Genomic DNA, 17,054 nt, shown 5'->3' on the forward strand with positions numbered 1-17,054 from the left:
CGCTTTCATTTATTCCTTTTTTTTTATATAAATAAATCATGTACCTTAATTCCCGTCTCGCCCGTGCCAACTTTCCGTTGCATCCTGGAAAAGCACACACCCCGGACCAAGTCGTGACATTTCCAGGCTCATTTGGAGCCGTTGAAATTGTTTTACACAACTTTGCCACTGCAAATAGTAAATTGAATCGTGTCCATTGTTAAGAATCTGCTTCGGTCCACGTAGATTAAGATCATGACTTAGAGGCCATCTTACTTACTTCAAGTTCACAGATGAATGGCAAACATTCAACATAGCTACTGCTTATTTACCTTTAGCAGGGAAGATATGTGCTGACTTTTAAAGGTTTAATCGCTAATATACAAGCCACATATCAAAAAATAAGTGAATTTGATGGAGTGGATCAATACACTCCATTCACAGATTTGAAAGACTCAACATGGCCGAAGTGGTCAGGTCGACCACATTTGATTCTACACTCAGAAGTAGTATAAGTACACAAGTATGGAGGTTTTCTTTACATCTGGTTCGGTTCACAAATTAAGCGTTAAGCCATGAAAGACGATGTTAGATTTATTCGTGCATCATCAGTAAGTAATGTATTTCATGGATATTTTTGAATCTGTTACGTCTTGGACGCATGGTTGTGGTTGTCGTGTTCCTTCCAAGGCAGAAGACAATGAGGAGCGGCGTACAGGTAAGATTTAAGTATTTTAATAAATAAAAGGCAGGACAGAAATACGAAAACTGAGGACGCTAGCAAGCGTGGAGCTAAACAAAAACCAAAATGTCACCAAGGGTGATAAACAAGGAATGCTAGCATGCACAAACTTACGATGAGGAGAAAACCAGGGGAAACGTAAATGTTGCATAGAGCAAACATTGACCCAGCACTTACTGCTGGGTGACAGGAAACTATAAAGGGGAGTGATTAGCCAAAACACCTGGTGGAAACACTAATTGCCAAAACTAAGACAGGTGAGGAGAATCAGTGCCCATGGAAACCAAGAATAAACAGGGAAAGAGTGTGCACCCAGGAAACAGACTAAAGCAGAAACATAATCAACATAAATCATGCCATGATCCGGGTAACGGATCATGACATAACCCCCCCCTTAAGGGACGGATCCCAGACGTCCCAAACAAGAATCCCCTCCCTTACAAAAAAAACCCCAGAAAGTCAAAAGTCACGGGAGGGTGGAGGGAGGACTTGGTGGTGGGCCGCCAGGCCATGTGTCCCCGAAGCCACCGGGGACAAGTCAGGTGGCGGCGGCGGGTGGATTGTCGCCGCAATCGTCGAGGCGGGCGACCTCGGAACGGCCATGTCTGTGGCCGTTGAGGAGGCGGACGAGACTGGCGCCAGAACTTCAGCAGTCTTTGAGTCCTGTACCAAAGTCTGGGGCGTCGCTACTGTTGGCGCCAAAAGCGTCCATGAAAAGTCCAGAAACGAGGAGGTGGGCGGCGCCGAGGTGCGGCCCGCCGGACACGAGGAGGTGGGCGGCGCCGTGGTGCGGCCCGCCGGACAAGAGGAGGTGGGCGGCGCCGAGGTGCGGCCCACCGGACAAGAGGAGGTGGGCGGCGCCGAGGTGCGGCCCGCCGGACAAGAGGAGGTGGGCGGCGCCGAGGTGCGGCCCGCCGGACACGAGGACGTGGGCGGCGCCGAGGTGCGGCCCGCCGGACACGAGGAGGTGGGCGGCGCCGTGCTGCGGCCCGCCGGACACGAGGTGGGTACGTCGTAGGCGAGGCAGGCGCGGGAGGCGTCGTCGCCGTGGAAACAGGAAGCGTCGTCGCCGTGGAAACAGGAAGCGTCGTCGCCGTGGAAACAGGAGGCGCCGTCGAAGCAGGAGGCGCCGTCGCCGTGGAAGCAGGAGGCGCCGTCGCCGTGGAAGCAGGAGGCGCCGTCGCCGTGGAAGCAGGAGGCGCCGTCGCCGTGGAAGTAGGAGGCGCCGTCGCCGTGGAAGCAGGAGGCGCCGTCGGCGTGGGCGGAGCCAGAGGCGGAGCAGGCGGAGCAGGCGGCTCGTCTGTCGGCGTGGGCGGAGCCAGAGGCGGAGCAGGCGGCTCGTCTGTCGGCGTGGGCGGAGCCAGAGGCGGAGCAGGCAATGGAGTATCTGCGAGTGGTGGATGTCTCCGCTGGGCTGCTGGGTTGGCCGTAGGGAGAATCATCACCTGCAGTGCGGAGAGTATGCTTCCCATCTGTCTCTCCAAAGCACCAAGGCGGGCGTCTTGGTGTTCCGCCATGGCGTTGACGCAAGCCCCCAGAACGCCAAACTGTTCCTCTTGTTGTTCAAGTTGTTTGGCCTGTTGGTGCAATGCCCTTTTTACTGGGTTGGTCTCTGCGGGGTCTTGTGTGCTTTGCAGTGCTGGAGCAGGAGGTGGAGAGGATGACGTTTGCAGGACCACCAGGGTTGATGGTGGCGTCAGAGTGGCAGGCGTCCGGGCTGTCGGCGTGGGAGGAGCCAGAGGAGTGGGCGGAGTGTTCTCTGCTGATTGGGATTGTTCCTCCAGTTGCAGTTCAATGAGTACCTTGCTGTACCACTCATCCACCCAAGCTGGACTGTACTTCTCTGGCGGGTCCAACTTGCTTTGTGGCACTGGGGCAGGAAGTAGGACCGAAGCAGACAGCGCCCCCGCTGGAGGAGAGGCAGGCAGCATCCTCAGTGGAATGAGGTCTGCTTGTCCCGCTGACACGCTACCAGCACTGGCCCCCCCCTCAGGAAGCAGATTCCAGATGCTAGATGGAGCTGGTGGGGGGAGCGCTTGTTCGGCGGGAGCAGAGGGCACGGGCGGGTGGGCTCTAGGAAGCCTGGAAGCTGGCCTTGTGCGTGTGCGCCGCTGGCGCCTTTCTGGATAGTTGCCAGCAGGTGGTGTCTGAGGGGAGGAGAAGCCGCACGGGAAGAGCCTGGCAGACAATGTTGAGGGCAAAGTGTCCGTGTTGTACCCCTTCTGCGCCTGCACTGAGCTGCCCCGCTGCCCGAGCCTTCGCGTACCGGGTGGGGTGGACGACGTCCGGGTGGCTTGAGAGTGGGGGAGGAAACGGGTCTCTGCTTCCGTGAACTTAGCCATTAGCTGCTCCCATGCTACCATGGCGTCGGCCGGAAGGTCTTCTTCGGACAGCTCGGCTTCGTCCTCGTGTTGCCACGGCTGGGTGTCCGCTTGGAGCTCCAGGAGGATCTCTTGTTTGTCCGTGTTGGACAGGAACACTTCGTCTGGCTGGGTCAATCTGTTACGTCTTGGACGCATGGTTGTGGTTGTCGTGTTCCTTCCAAGGCAGAAGACAATGAGGAGCGGCGTACAGGTAAGATTTAAGTATTTTAATAAATAAAAGGCAGGACAAAAATACGAAAACTGAGGACGCTAGCAAGCGTGGAGCTAAACAAAAACCAAAATGTCACCAAGGGTGATAAACAAGGAATGCTAGCGTGCACAAACTTACGATGAGGAGAAAACCAGGGGAAACGTAAATGTTGCATAGAGCAAACATTGACCCAGCACTTACTGCTGGGTGACAGGAAACTATAAAGGGGAGTGATTAGCCAAAACACCTGGTGGAAACACTAATTGCCAAAACTAAGACAGGTGAGGAGAATCAGTGCCCATGGAAACCAAGAATAAACAGGGAAAGAGTGTGCACCCAGGAAACAGACTAAAGCAGAAACATAATCAACATAAATCATGCCATGATCCGGGTAACGGATCATGACAGAATCATTGTTTACTAGTGTTATAATTTCAGTGTTGTCAAGCAATGTTCTTATAACACTTAGAATAAATAAGATAGTTTTTTTTCTGCAGTGAATCTCCTTTTGCAAGCCAAATGTTTTTTGGTCTCTATAATTCAGTGTCTGCAGTTGTTTTAATGGTTGAAGTTTGTTTTGTCTCTATGTTTAGATTTCGCAAAACTCCCAGTTTTACAGCAATGTTTTGTTTCAACAATATTTTTGCGAGATTATTGCTATGAAATACAATAGATTACAATACATTATTACGATACATACTAGGGCTGAACGATTAATCAACATCAAATCAACATCAATGTTTTAATTAGTGCGATTACAACACCACAAGAGGCTTAGATTGTATTTCTTTTTTTCTCTGCCTATCACAGGCATTTGATTGAAAGACATGTTCGCTAATCAGAATTGTTGAGCCTCACGTTTATTTGTTTCTTGCTTCAAACATGTAGATTGACGTCTCACTCTTTGCATTGCTCTCAGCACTTGAGCGCTTTTATTTAACAGTGGAATTAACTGAACAAAGTGAGCCCTCTTTTCAGTCATCTACAATCTTTGTCTCGGTGAGCGGAGAACGACTCAGTGACTCTTGCTTCAGTATACTTTTTGCTCCAAGGAACTTTCGTAGCTCCCAACGTCCTCTTTATTTCCTTAGTGGAGATTTACACACATGGCTAATACTAACCCTAACAAGTGCGGGATGTTTGTTCCAAAGAAAAGTGTTGTCAGTAGTTTGGTTTTGTAGCAACATGCATTCAACAAATGACTGGACGTTTCAAAGTTTGTTTAAAAAAAGGCAGCAGCAAAACAAACCTATTCCAGCATCTGAAAACCAAAGTCTGCAGTCAAGTGCGGGAATTGCAACTCTTTGAGGCAAACAAGATCGTAACAACAAACAAACTCGGGCTAAAAAGCAGCTTAATGTGGTGGAATCATTTACACCAGGTATGTATGATGAGAAAGAAGCGCAGTGGAGAGCAATTACGAAAGGTCTGCAGACGACCAAATTGCTTGAATGAAAAAGCGTGCGTTTATCTACTTAGTGAAATTATACTGGATCTGAGAGGCGAAACGTCTTCCAAGACAAACCAAACAGTCCAGTTGCGATCGACTGAATGCACTGAGAATACTGAAATGATAGTCCTCTAACTGTTTTACTTGATTGTTTATTTGAATACAATGTATATTAGTACATTTTTATTTACAGAAGTATTCTATTAAAGACAGAAGTTTTAACTTTGCACTTTATTCATCTCAATGTTGGAGATTATTATTTATTTGCATGCAATGAACAATGCTACATTTTTGTTGACATTTTTTTATTCAAGACAGAAATATTACTTTCAGAAGAAGCTCTAAATGTAGTTATTTGAAAATTATTCAGTTAAAAAGTACAATTTATATCTGGTATAAAAAGAACAACAATATACAAATTGTAATTTTTGTAAGAGTAAATTGCAGTGTATTTCAAACTACTTTTTGATCAAATAAAAGAAAAACTTGTTTTGAAAAATATCTGATATGTAGTTAATGGTTTCTTTAAAAAGGGAACAAAAATTGGAAATCTAATTTTTTGTGAAAAAATCAGAGAAGTGGCTAATCCATACACAGTGTGTAGCCCCTCTATAAAGTTAACAATCACTTTCATTACAGCAAAAACAACTGCATTTCTTAGAATTCCTGTATCTTTATCACTGGAGGACGAGGCTAAACAAGTTACACACCAAATGCAAGGCAGGACAGGCATGCTAATAGCTGAGCTAATGCAAAGAAATAACACTGTATTGAACTTTAAAAAGTCTCAATGGAACCGCATTAAAGCAGAAAGTAAGCAGTTATTAACAGGAAATTAACAAGAGTTTGGGAGGATAGTAAAACAACAACTGTTGGGGTGTAAGCATTGTCGCAGCCAGTACCCAAAATGTAAGTGGAGGGCCAATTAATCCATAAAGGGTAGTATCAGTACATGATCGATACAAGAGTGAAAAGATCGATTAGTATTATTTCTTGTCCTTTTTAGGCCTATTAGTACATATTTACAGCTACAGTTTGTCATATGCACCTTTGTTTTAGTCTTTCTTACCTCCATGTGATGTATCATTGAAATTGTGTACCAAATAAACTTCCACCAACCAAACAAGTGCACAAACTACAGTCAAATCTATAAATAATAAATGATAAATGGGTTATACTTGTATAGCGCTTTTCTACCTTTAAGGTACTCAAAGCGCTTTGACAGTATTTCCACATTCACCCATTCATACACACATTCACACACTGATGGCGGGAGCTGCCATGCAAGGCGCTAACCAGCACCCATCAGGAGCAAGGGTGAAGTGTCTTGCCCAAGGACACAACGGACGTGACTAGGATGGTAGAAGGTGGGGATTGAACCCCAGTAACCAGCAACCCTCCGATTACTGGCACGGCCACTCTACCAACGCCGTCCCCGTCTACATTTAAAAAAATAACAGACAAAAATAAGGTTGGTTATCGGTATGGACTAGTAAAAAAAAAAAAAAAAATGCATTTCTAACAACATTTTGGATGTCCTTGAGATTTTTAACACCACACTGATCTGTTGGCTTCCTGCCCAAAAGGTTAAGAAAATGTGAGTTGTTTGTCATGCTGACAAGGCAAAACATGCAGAAAATACATTGCCGCAAAATGTTTGAAATAATTTGTTTTTAAATGCAGCACTGTCTTAGTCTCCACTGTCTACCCTAGAGTATAAGTTCCAGAAAAAGAACAATCCTTCACAGTCGAATTCAGCATCCCTCAGTCCTGTGTGTTGCGTTGTCATGGCATTGCTAGGAATGAAGTAAAGATGTCAAACGAAGTGGAAGCAAGGGAGCGCTAAATGATGGCAGCTACTGTAGGAATCAGGTCAGAAGAAAGTGAAGCCAAACGGAGAATGAATCACAAGCCACAGAGGGCCTTGTTTTCTCAGTCTGACGTGGAAACACGAGCACCACGTGTGTTTGTTTTGCTTAATGAACACGCCATATGCTCAGTATTGCACTCAGACTGCAGCAGGTTGATTGCAGTGTGTGCATGTGTCTGCTCCTGAGATGTGAGAAAAGATTCTCTATTCACTGACGGCAAGCTGCTCTCTTTCTGTCAACAGAGTGAATCACTTGGATGGGATATTCTTAGCAATATGATGCAGACACACAGCGTGGTACATCGGAATCCGGGAAAGCATGACTAGAAGTCAGGAAGGCATGAAGGGAATGGAATGCATGGAATACTGTCAAACAGGGAAACTTTGAAACCTTCAAGTCCTGATCTCCATTTGAGGTATTGTCTGCTATGCTCTTGCCGAGACATTTTGCATAATTCCAGCTTTGTGGGAACAGCCTGTTTCTGTTCCTGCATGACAAATCAAGGTCCATAAAGTCATGTTTAGAAGAAAAACTTTCGGTCAAACACTGTTGGGCTCTTCTGGCATATTATATAGCAGTGTTTCCCACAGATTGCCAACCTATTAGTAGCGGTGGGGGCGTGGCTAGGTCGGTTTCAACAATTGGCTATGATGCATGTGTTTTCTTTAAAGGGGACCTATTATGCAAAACCAACTTTTCTTATCTATTGGTGCCTGTTTTTGTGAATTTGGGATCTACATAAGTCCCGAAAATTTGAAATCCATCCATAATTATAAAACAATCTTACCTTCCTTCATACTTTCTCCAATTTGTGACCTTTTTCCCAAGTGTGACATCTGCGGATATCTCCATATTTGGTTGAGGTTTACCCAAAGAGATTTGTGCGAGTCTGCCATTGTATTCTGACGTAGTCAGTAGGCTCCTTTTTCTACATCCTCTTGTTGGAGGGGCTGACTGGCTCGTACATGCACATGCATCCTCCGTTGTTTCCATTTCTAATACAAACTAGTGTACAGTTCTAACTTATATCGGTCATTAGACTCAATATGGAAGCGCTAAAACTACAACATGGCTAACGGGAAGAAGACGCAGTCGACGTGGAGGCACGTAAATCAGACCGCTCACAAAATGGTGCATTCTGTAGAGACGGTCAGAAAGCGGCTTGAAGATGGTCTGTGAAACAAAATCTATGCAACATTTTGACCCAAGACGCACCATTACAAGGCAATGTTAAAATGTAGAAAATAATTTATAATATGACCACTTTAAAAGGGGTAAATAAAAATTATAAGTATATTTAAAGACAACTCTGTGTTATTTATTAATTGATAAACATATTTTTCTTCTTTCATTATATCGTATATTTTTCAATTGTTGCTGCCTATTTTATTACAACAATGTAAGACAGGCAGCACTTTGTACACTCCTTTAAATTGGAGATGACAAAAACTACTTCAGGTTGTTGATAGTTTCAAGAATGGAGTTATTGCAAAACTAAGCACAGAGAAGAAAGTACAATGAAGTGAATATATATTTAAGAATAATGTTGAATCAACAACACAGTTTGGTATCTACTGACAAAAAGCAATACAACCATACAGGACAAATGTTGGCTCTTATGTCGCTAGCTTAATACTAACATACAATGGAGGAGCCCATTGACAGGCTAAGACAAATTACTATTGTGATTGTTTTGAACTTTTACCGGAACAAAATTGACATAAAATAACAAATACATTTTTCCTTACGGCCAAATAGTCACAAAACTGTGGAAACAAATAATTAAAGCTAACGTTGTACAAACATGCCAGTCTGCTGGCTTGCGTGTACTAACTATGAAGCCTGTTATTCAAACCTCAAGCTAAATGTCAAACAAATAAAGTCAATGTTTTGTTGAACATGATTGACAGGAGATGGCAGCACATATATCACCTAAAACAGTGGTCCCCAACCACCGGGCCACGGCCGTAGTGTGTTAGGTGTTCAGAGTGTATTATAGTATCCATCCATCCATTTTCTACCGCTTATTCCCTTTGGGGTCGCGGGGGGCGCTGGAGCCTATCTCAGCTACAATCGGGCGGAAGGCGGGGTACACCCTGGACAAGTCGCCACCTCATCGTAGGGCCAACACAGATAGACAGACAACATTCACACTCACATCCACACACTAGGGCCAATTTAGTGTTGCCAATCAACTTATCCCCAGGTGCATGTCTTGTAGATTAAACAAAGTACAATTAAAAACAGTAGTTTGTGGTGTGTGTTTTATGAAATACATGTGCTTATGAGAAATACTACGTACATAGACATAAAAAAACTGAACGTGGTCCCACAGGTGTTCAGCATCCCCAAATCAGGACCACATGCAACTAATCTCCATCTTACACAAGTTGCCTTTTAAGACGGCACATGTACACATGCTGTCAAATGTAAAATATGAGACTTTATTTTCAGTTTGTCAAACCATGTGTTACATTTAAAAAGCCTATTGTCTCTCCTTGTCTCGTTTATCCCCCTAATTCAGCTGCCAGATGATCGGCTGGTTATCAACAGGCCGAAAAGCGCATTACATTTCTCCACAAAAAAGAGAGGGAACAAGCAATGTCTCTATTGCTTAAGCTTCTTCCGATTGCAAACCCTGTCCTGTCATTATTCACTACTGAACAAGTATTAAGGAGAGAAAGGGAGGAAGACAAATTGGAAATAGTAGTGGGCTGTTCTAAAAGAATATAGAGATGGCAAAGTGGTAAAAACCTGACTTAAAAAGCTACCCAACATACGGCTAAAGTATTGAGACTTGACAATTAATCAATCAAGGGTTGATTGTTAGTTTTTTAGATTGAATCTTAGGTTTACAGCCTTATCGTTTGATATTTTCCCTTGTCTCAACTAGGGATGTAATGATAAACAGTATTAATGATAACCACGGTAAAACTCCTGACGGTTTTAAATTAGAATTATCGAAATCCGTGATAGATAAATGCACTTGGATAATTTCCTAGGACTGACGGGCACCAAGAGAAAAGACGATCTTTCCTTCTTATTAACTCTCAAAAGTCTCACGGATGCAGGAGCAGAAAAATCGGTAGCATAGCATCATGTTGCAACCAGTGATGTAACGATAAACTAAAAAAATAAAAAACATGATAACTGCACTCTGAAAAACTCACGGACTGACTTGTTTCTCTCTACACTTCTGTTAAAATGTACTAACCACTTATTCTTCTGTTGTTTAGATACTTAACATTAGTTTTAGGTGATGCTACAAATTTGGGTATCAATCTAATACCAAGTCGTTACAGGGCAATATTGGCCATACCAATGCTGATACTTCCAATTTTCAGGATCATTGAATGATTACTTTTTAAAACAATAATACAAACAACCAAAAAAAAGGGATGTAACCATATCAATTGAATGTTTAAATTATTACCTACTACTGGCTCCGATTTAAATCATTTTGTTTTTGCCCTTAAAGCCTTCCTGTGTCCAGGCACTCATGGTGCGTTCCATTTATTCTCGTTGGAACTCTCAATTGAAATGCCCCCAAGGTAGGATTTCCTACTCGGAAAGTAGGAGAGTCCTTACCACACCCGAGTTTGCTTCAAAGACTGAGTAAAAACAATAATAGAAGCCATTAAGAAGCAACAATATATAAACACATTACTGTCTGAGCAACTAAGATATGCATTCAAGTGCTACCTTTCACGTTGATTTAAATGACATTTACAAGTGTTAGTAAAACTCCATGTTCATGATTTTGCATACATTCTTCCAAGCCGATTTCTGACCGTCTCTTCAGGTTGCGCCATTTTTTGGGCGATTTCATTTACGTGCCTCCACTTCAACTGCGTCTTCTCCCCGTCATCCATGTTGTAGTTTTTAGAGCTTCAATATTCTACTGACAGATATAATTTGGAACTAAACGCTACTTTGTATTAGAAATGGCAACAGCAGAGGATGCACGTGCATGTACAAGCCAGTCTGCCCCACAAGAAGAGGATAGAGAAAATAATGAGCTTTTTGACTTCAGCGCGTACTACAATGGCAGACGCGCACAACGATCTTTGGGTAAATGTCTACCATATATAGAGATATCTGCAGATGTCACAGGCCAGACAATGTCACAGGACAGAGCAAATTCCAAAGATAAGATTGTTTCATAAATATCTATGCAATGCCTCGACGGTTTTATTTAAACATTTTCAGGACTTATGGGGATCCCAAATATATAAAAGCAGGTACCAACAGGAAAGAAAAGTTGGTCTAGGATGGGCATGTCAGCAAGCTGGATGGGAGAATACAAATAAGAGAAATGTGCATAACTTTAAGCGGCTTAAGAGTAAACGGTAGAATAGGGATCTAAGTGAACTGCGAAGAGTGAACACGTTTAGAAAAATTACAGTACTCGTTGAAAAACATTTCATTTAAGACAGCACTAATGACCAAGTATGTATCAAAAACCGCTGATTATTCGCAACAAAGTAGGCGCGTTTAGGTGAGGAATCGAATATGTCAGCTAAATTTATTTTGGCACCCAAATGGTAGCTTTGCAAACTACATACAGTACAGGACAAAAGTTTGGACACACCTTCTCATTCTCTTTATTTTAGTGACTATTTACATTGTAGATTATCACTGAAGGCATCAAAACTATGAATGAACACATGTGGAGTTATGTACTTAACAAAAAAAGGTGAAATAACTGAAAACATATTTTAGTTTCTTCAAAATAGCCACCCTTTGCTCTGATTACTGCTTTGCACACTCTTGGCATTCTCTCGATGAGACTCAAGAGGTAATCACCTGAAATGGTTTTCAGTTCACAGGTGTCATAATTTTGATGCCTTCAGCGGCAATCTACAATGTAAATAATCATGAAAATAAAGAAAACGCATTGAAATGAGAGGGTATGTCCAAACTTTTGGCCTGTACTGTATATAATCATACAGACCTCTTTCAAGCTTACTTAATCGATGGCACAACTACTAAGCATGCTGACCTCTACTACCTTCTACTATATATGGCAGGATGACGCTAAACTCCTTACTCATGGTGCTGCTGGACCCATAGAATCACTGTGTTTGGCCCGCGTCCCATTGGCACATTTTCATTTCAGTGTATGCCAGGGAACAATAATAAACAACCCGTCGGGCAAAAATGGCTCCTTGGCCGCCCCCTTTGGACTCCCATGATGCAATGTCTTTGTCACCCACCTCTTTGACCTCATGCAGCTGTCCCGGGCACTGATTCTTGGCCCGCCGTGCTGCAGCTGGAGACTTGTGGTGCGTTATCGTCACAATGTTGCTGGGCGAGGAAGTATGGCCGAGCTGCCTCTGAGAAGCCGGCGATGAAGACGGATTTAGGTGGGGGAGGAGGGAGAAGCTACGGTTGCGGCCACAGGATGACCCCTAAGGAAGGAAGACAACGAGAAGTAAAACCAAATGGTAATAAGTTAAAGTTAAAGTACCAATGATTGTCACACACACACTAGGTGTGGCAAAATTATTCTCTGCATTTGACTCATCACCCATAATCACCCCCTGGAAGGTGAGAGGAGCAGTGAGCAGCAGCAGTGGCCGCGCCCGGGAATAATTTTTGGTGATTTAACCCCCAATTCCAACCCTTGATGCTGAGTGCCAAGCAGGGAAGTAATTGGTCCCATTTTTATAGTCTTTGGTATGACACGGCCGGGGTTTGAACTCACGACCTACCGATCTCAGGACGGACACTCTGAACACCTAACACACAACTATAAGTAGGTTGTGTATGAATGAAGGAGATAACATCTACATAAATAAAGTGCATTATACACATTGAAGTTGTGTTTATGTGAATATTTCTGGGGAAGTGTCCATAGCTTTCATCCGGTTCTTAAAGAGGCCCATGACTGAAAAAGGTTAAGAAACACTGCAAATCAAGCATGAAAAAATTAAGCTGTGCTGTTAGATCAGTGACTGGCAGCTTTAACTGTTTGAAAACACTCTCTCTTGACCTTTTTTGGCCTTCTCTCACCAAGAGTGTTTTTGTCTGAGAGACTGAGGGGGAAGTTTCATTTTAGACACAGTGAGCATGCATCCAAAAAGAAATGCTGTGAGTAAAAAAAAAACGTATACATACAGTGAGGGTAATAATTATTTCATTCTTTGCTGATTTTGTTTAGTTGACCATCCTACAAATAGTTTTGACAGGTTTATTTTGACAAAGAGAAACAGATTATTAAAAAATACAAGCAATGTGCTAATCAGCAACCAGTCACTATCGGCAAATTTATGAGAAAAAGTATGTGGAAATGTCTGTCACAAGACACTGCGGTAGTAGACAGTAGGGATGCGGTACTCTGTATAGTCCTACACGGGACAATCCACTTTAATTAAAAAAACACAAATTGTGATATTAATCAAGATCGGATAATAGAAAACAAATTATCGTGATAGTTTTTTTGCCATATCGCGCAGCCCTACCTTTGAGGCAGTTTTTCAGCTAAGGTTACAGTCAGGAAGACTTCATCACATTAGGGTTTTATGTACCATATAATATTGGATAAGAACCACCAGGGCTCAGCCAAAACACTGAAAACAAACAATAGCCAGAACACCGAAAACATGCCATAGGTCTACCAGTATGACAATTAAAAAAATATATACAGCCAAGGCAACAAAACAGTGGCTCAGTAAGAACCACCTTAATCCCATTAAGTTTCAGTGGGGGGGGGCTGAAACTGACTTATCACAAGTAATAGTCTAGAACAGTGGTTCTCAACCTTTTTTCAGTGATGTACCCCCTGTGAAAATGTTTTTAATTCAAGTACCCCTTAATCAGAGCAAAGCATTTTGGTTGAAAAAAAGAGATAAAGAAGTAAAATACAGCACTATGTCATCAGTTTCTGATTTATTACATTGTATAACAGTGCAAAATATTGCTCATTTGTAGTGGTCTTTCTTGAACTATTTGGGAAAAAAGATATAAAAATAATTAAAAACTTGTTGAAAAATAAACAAGTGATTAAATTATAAATAAAGATTAGAAGTAATCATCAACTTAAAGTGCCCTCTTTGGGGATTGTAATAGAGATCCATCTGGATTCATGAACTTAATTCTAAACATTTCTTCACAAAAAAAGAAATCTTTAACATCAATATTTATGGAACATGTCCACAAAAAATCTAGCTGTCAACACTGAATATTGCATTGTTGCATTGTAATGAATGGAATAGCCTACTTGATTTGATGTTCAGTTTATGAACTTACATTCATATTTTGTTGAAGTATTATTCAATAAATATATTTATAAAGGATTTTTGAATTGTTGCTATTTTTTGAATATTTACAAAAAATCTCACGTACCCCTTGGCATACCTTCAAGTACCCCCAGGGGTACGCGTACCCCCATTTGAGAACCACTGGTCTAGAAAACCTTCAGAATTTGTTGAGTATAAGTCACGTTGTGGTTGGGATTCAAACACTTTTTTAGTCCCTGAAGAAGCCTTAAAGATGCTGTATGTCACGTATACGTGGCTTTCTAGAGGGCCCTGACGTTTCTACGAGCTGCAAGCATTATGTCCACACATGTCCACTTCGTCCCACAATTCGCACACACGTGCAAAAAGTTAACTGTTATGTTACAAAAGCAGTGTTTGAAAAGGCGTATGATTGTATTCACCTGTTCTACTGAAATATAGCAACCACAGCATTGGTTTAAGTCCTTTTGTTCACGAACATACTTTTCGTGGCTTAGGCATTTTATTGTACTGCAATTTTTACAAATTCTAATTAAAGATGCGCTGATATAGTATATGCATATGCAAAAGTATATGATTAGCCAATGCTGATTAATTCCTTTTAATGTTGTTTGTTATTTTTTTTAAATTTAGGGAATACATCTATAAACTAGGAGATGTGTATTGAATCCGGTACTTTTTTTTTTGCCATCGACTTAATCCCGCCGGTGCTAGCAGGCACCAATTCACGTAAAATCCAACGGCGCCAGGTTTCAGTACCTGGGTTCCGCGTGACGTCACGCCTGGTTGCCGACTAAGAAGGGAATAGGCGACCACTTCAGCAGCACTGAGAGGGGACACAGCTAAACTACTGTACCTCAAGCAAATGTTGCAATTTTCAATGCAAGCAAAGAAATGTTCTTTTAAAAAATCTCTATCGTACAGTAAGTAAAGTAAGGCTCCACTTTACCAAAAATGCGCTAGCTTGATGCTAGAATATATTTGCTTTGCTATTGACATGCTACAGATTAGCATTCACAATTTTACATGGGAATTTCAACACCTCCAAATTTGTTAATCAAAACTACAACTAAGACGCACGTTACAATCACACAGCTGGTGCATAATAACTTACAGTATTAACACTTTTGGGGCACAACAAAAGACTAGAAAGCAAAAACTGAGCTGACTTGCCAACGCACCATAAACTATACACTAGTACCATCAAATGTTTTGGACTTGCAACTGTAACTGAGACTCAGAGATGTCACAATAAAACAAGCTATAACAACTGTGCAGCAGTTATAATCAGCTCATGTTTAAATGTTGCAATAAAAAAAACATTATCAAAAACAATTAATACAACTAGAGGTGTAAAAATTAAACAGTACAAACCGAAAACCGATTTTAACTTTAGAGATGTGAATACATCATTTGGCGAGCCTTTGTATCGATCTATGTGTAGTACGGATCGATCGATGTCCGGTTGGAAAGTCATGAATCGGTTGATTGTAGATCTAATCTTGCGAGACTTCTGTGAAGACGTAATACGAGAGTACCGTCGGAAGTCACCACACAGTGTAAACCGATCAGAAGCAGGGCAGTTATTCTCGAGTGTCTTTGTTCCTCAACTTGGCGACTTTCTCGCTAAATCTAGAATCTTTCCAACACCTCATAGTGACTTTCTTTCTCAAAAGCGACGAGCGACAAATCTCGCAATTGTTTTTGGATGTTAGGAGACATGAAAGCATGTAACACTCTGTCTTTAACGTACGAGCGGTGCTGATATGAGCACCGAATGTCTGCTCTTAGACAGCTAGTAGTGAAAACACGTTTCGTTGTACTTTTAAGTGCAATGACAATAAAGTTGCATGCCATTCTCGCCAGAGCAGAGAGGAGACACACACCCAGTCTGTGCAGAGCTGCCGCTGTTTCTGCCTCGGTTGAGTCACGCTTCAAATAAAAACAAACCGATCGTTTAATTTTATGAGCTAGTCAATAGATTTGGTTTGTTTGTGAATATCTCAGAGACCCTTCAGTCTTTTAATGAAGTTGATACGCTAACATTTAACAATGTAGAACAAAGAAAAATACAACTGAACTAGGAATCAACATAAGAAAAGTAATTTACAGTTGAAATCATAATTAGCATTTTTTAACTCACATTTTTCTTTAAGTTTATGGATTGCAATGCCTTGAAGTTGATAATTCTACAATTTGCTAATAATCAATACCTGTTTAGTATGTGTCTATTCAAAAAATAAACACATGACATTGTTCTGATATGATACATGATATGTTTAATTTTCCTTTTCACCATGCAAAGCTTCCATCTGCATCGAATCAAATCCTATCGTATTGCATTGAATCGCATCAAATCGCAATGTTTTAAAAAGTATTGTTATCGTATCGTAACTCGTGTATCAAGATTCATATCAGATCGGCATTTATGGTAGAGATGCACACCCCTATTATTAGCACACACAAAAATACAGAAAATTGGTACTAGTATCGATTCTCAGGTACCGGAATATGATACCGTATCGGTTTAATTGTGAGCATCCCTACCGTAGACACATACAAATCAGCAACAAAAAACCTAATTAGATACCCCTATGTCAACTGTAACAAATACAAACATTTGTTAAACCAGTTTTCTTAAACCACTATTGTGACACGTTGGTTGTGTTCTTTGATTATTTTTGATTAAATACAAATTTGGAATTAGGAGCTGGTGACACACAAACAGCTTTAAATAGAGGAAGGAAATATATTCACACTACTTAACGAAAAAAGATGCAGGTGTGAGACTGCAGTCCCAAAGAAATGAGCTGATTGGTTATGACACAGGTGCAACTCAGCAGGGATAATGAGCAAGCCTGCTGCCGTAGATTACAATTTCGCAGCACCATCAGCTTTTATACATATTCTTCCTTCTGCTTATCCCTCTGACACTTTTCTTAGTAGTGTGACAACCTTTATGCACAAACCCACAATAAAGTCAGGACGGTTATCTTCGCACGTCTCTCCTCACAGGAGGGCTGGGAAACAGGGCACCAGAGATGGATCTGCTCCAAGATAACAAAAGCCTGGCTACCTCACTGGTAGAGATAAAATAGATCAAATAAACAGAGCACTGATGATAGAAAGAACTAACCTTGTTTCTTTTGTGGCCATGCTGCATGAAACCGGGTTAAAGAAACTCTAGATGACGACTG

The 17,054-nt window shown here is 41.8% G+C and overlaps 1 protein-coding gene across 1 annotated transcript in view; it reads right to left on the reverse strand.

The window, feature by feature from the left end:
• The window catches only part of LOC133621014 (oxysterol-binding protein-related protein 10-like), a 199,706-nt gene that overhangs the window by 112,587 nt on the left and 70,065 nt on the right, over positions 1 to 17,054 (reverse strand). The window contains exon 5 of the mRNA XM_061982779.2: positions 11,833 to 12,027. Coding sequence (XP_061838763.1) covers positions 11,833 to 12,027 — 195 coding nt within the window. The remainder of the gene's footprint in view (positions 1 to 11,832; positions 12,028 to 17,054) is intronic.

The sequence above is a fragment of the Nerophis lumbriciformis genome, linkage group LG21 (genome assembly GCF_033978685.3).
Source record: "Nerophis lumbriciformis linkage group LG21, RoL_Nlum_v2.1, whole genome shotgun sequence".
Lineage (NCBI taxonomy): Eukaryota > Metazoa > Chordata > Actinopteri > Syngnathiformes > Syngnathidae > Nerophis > Nerophis lumbriciformis.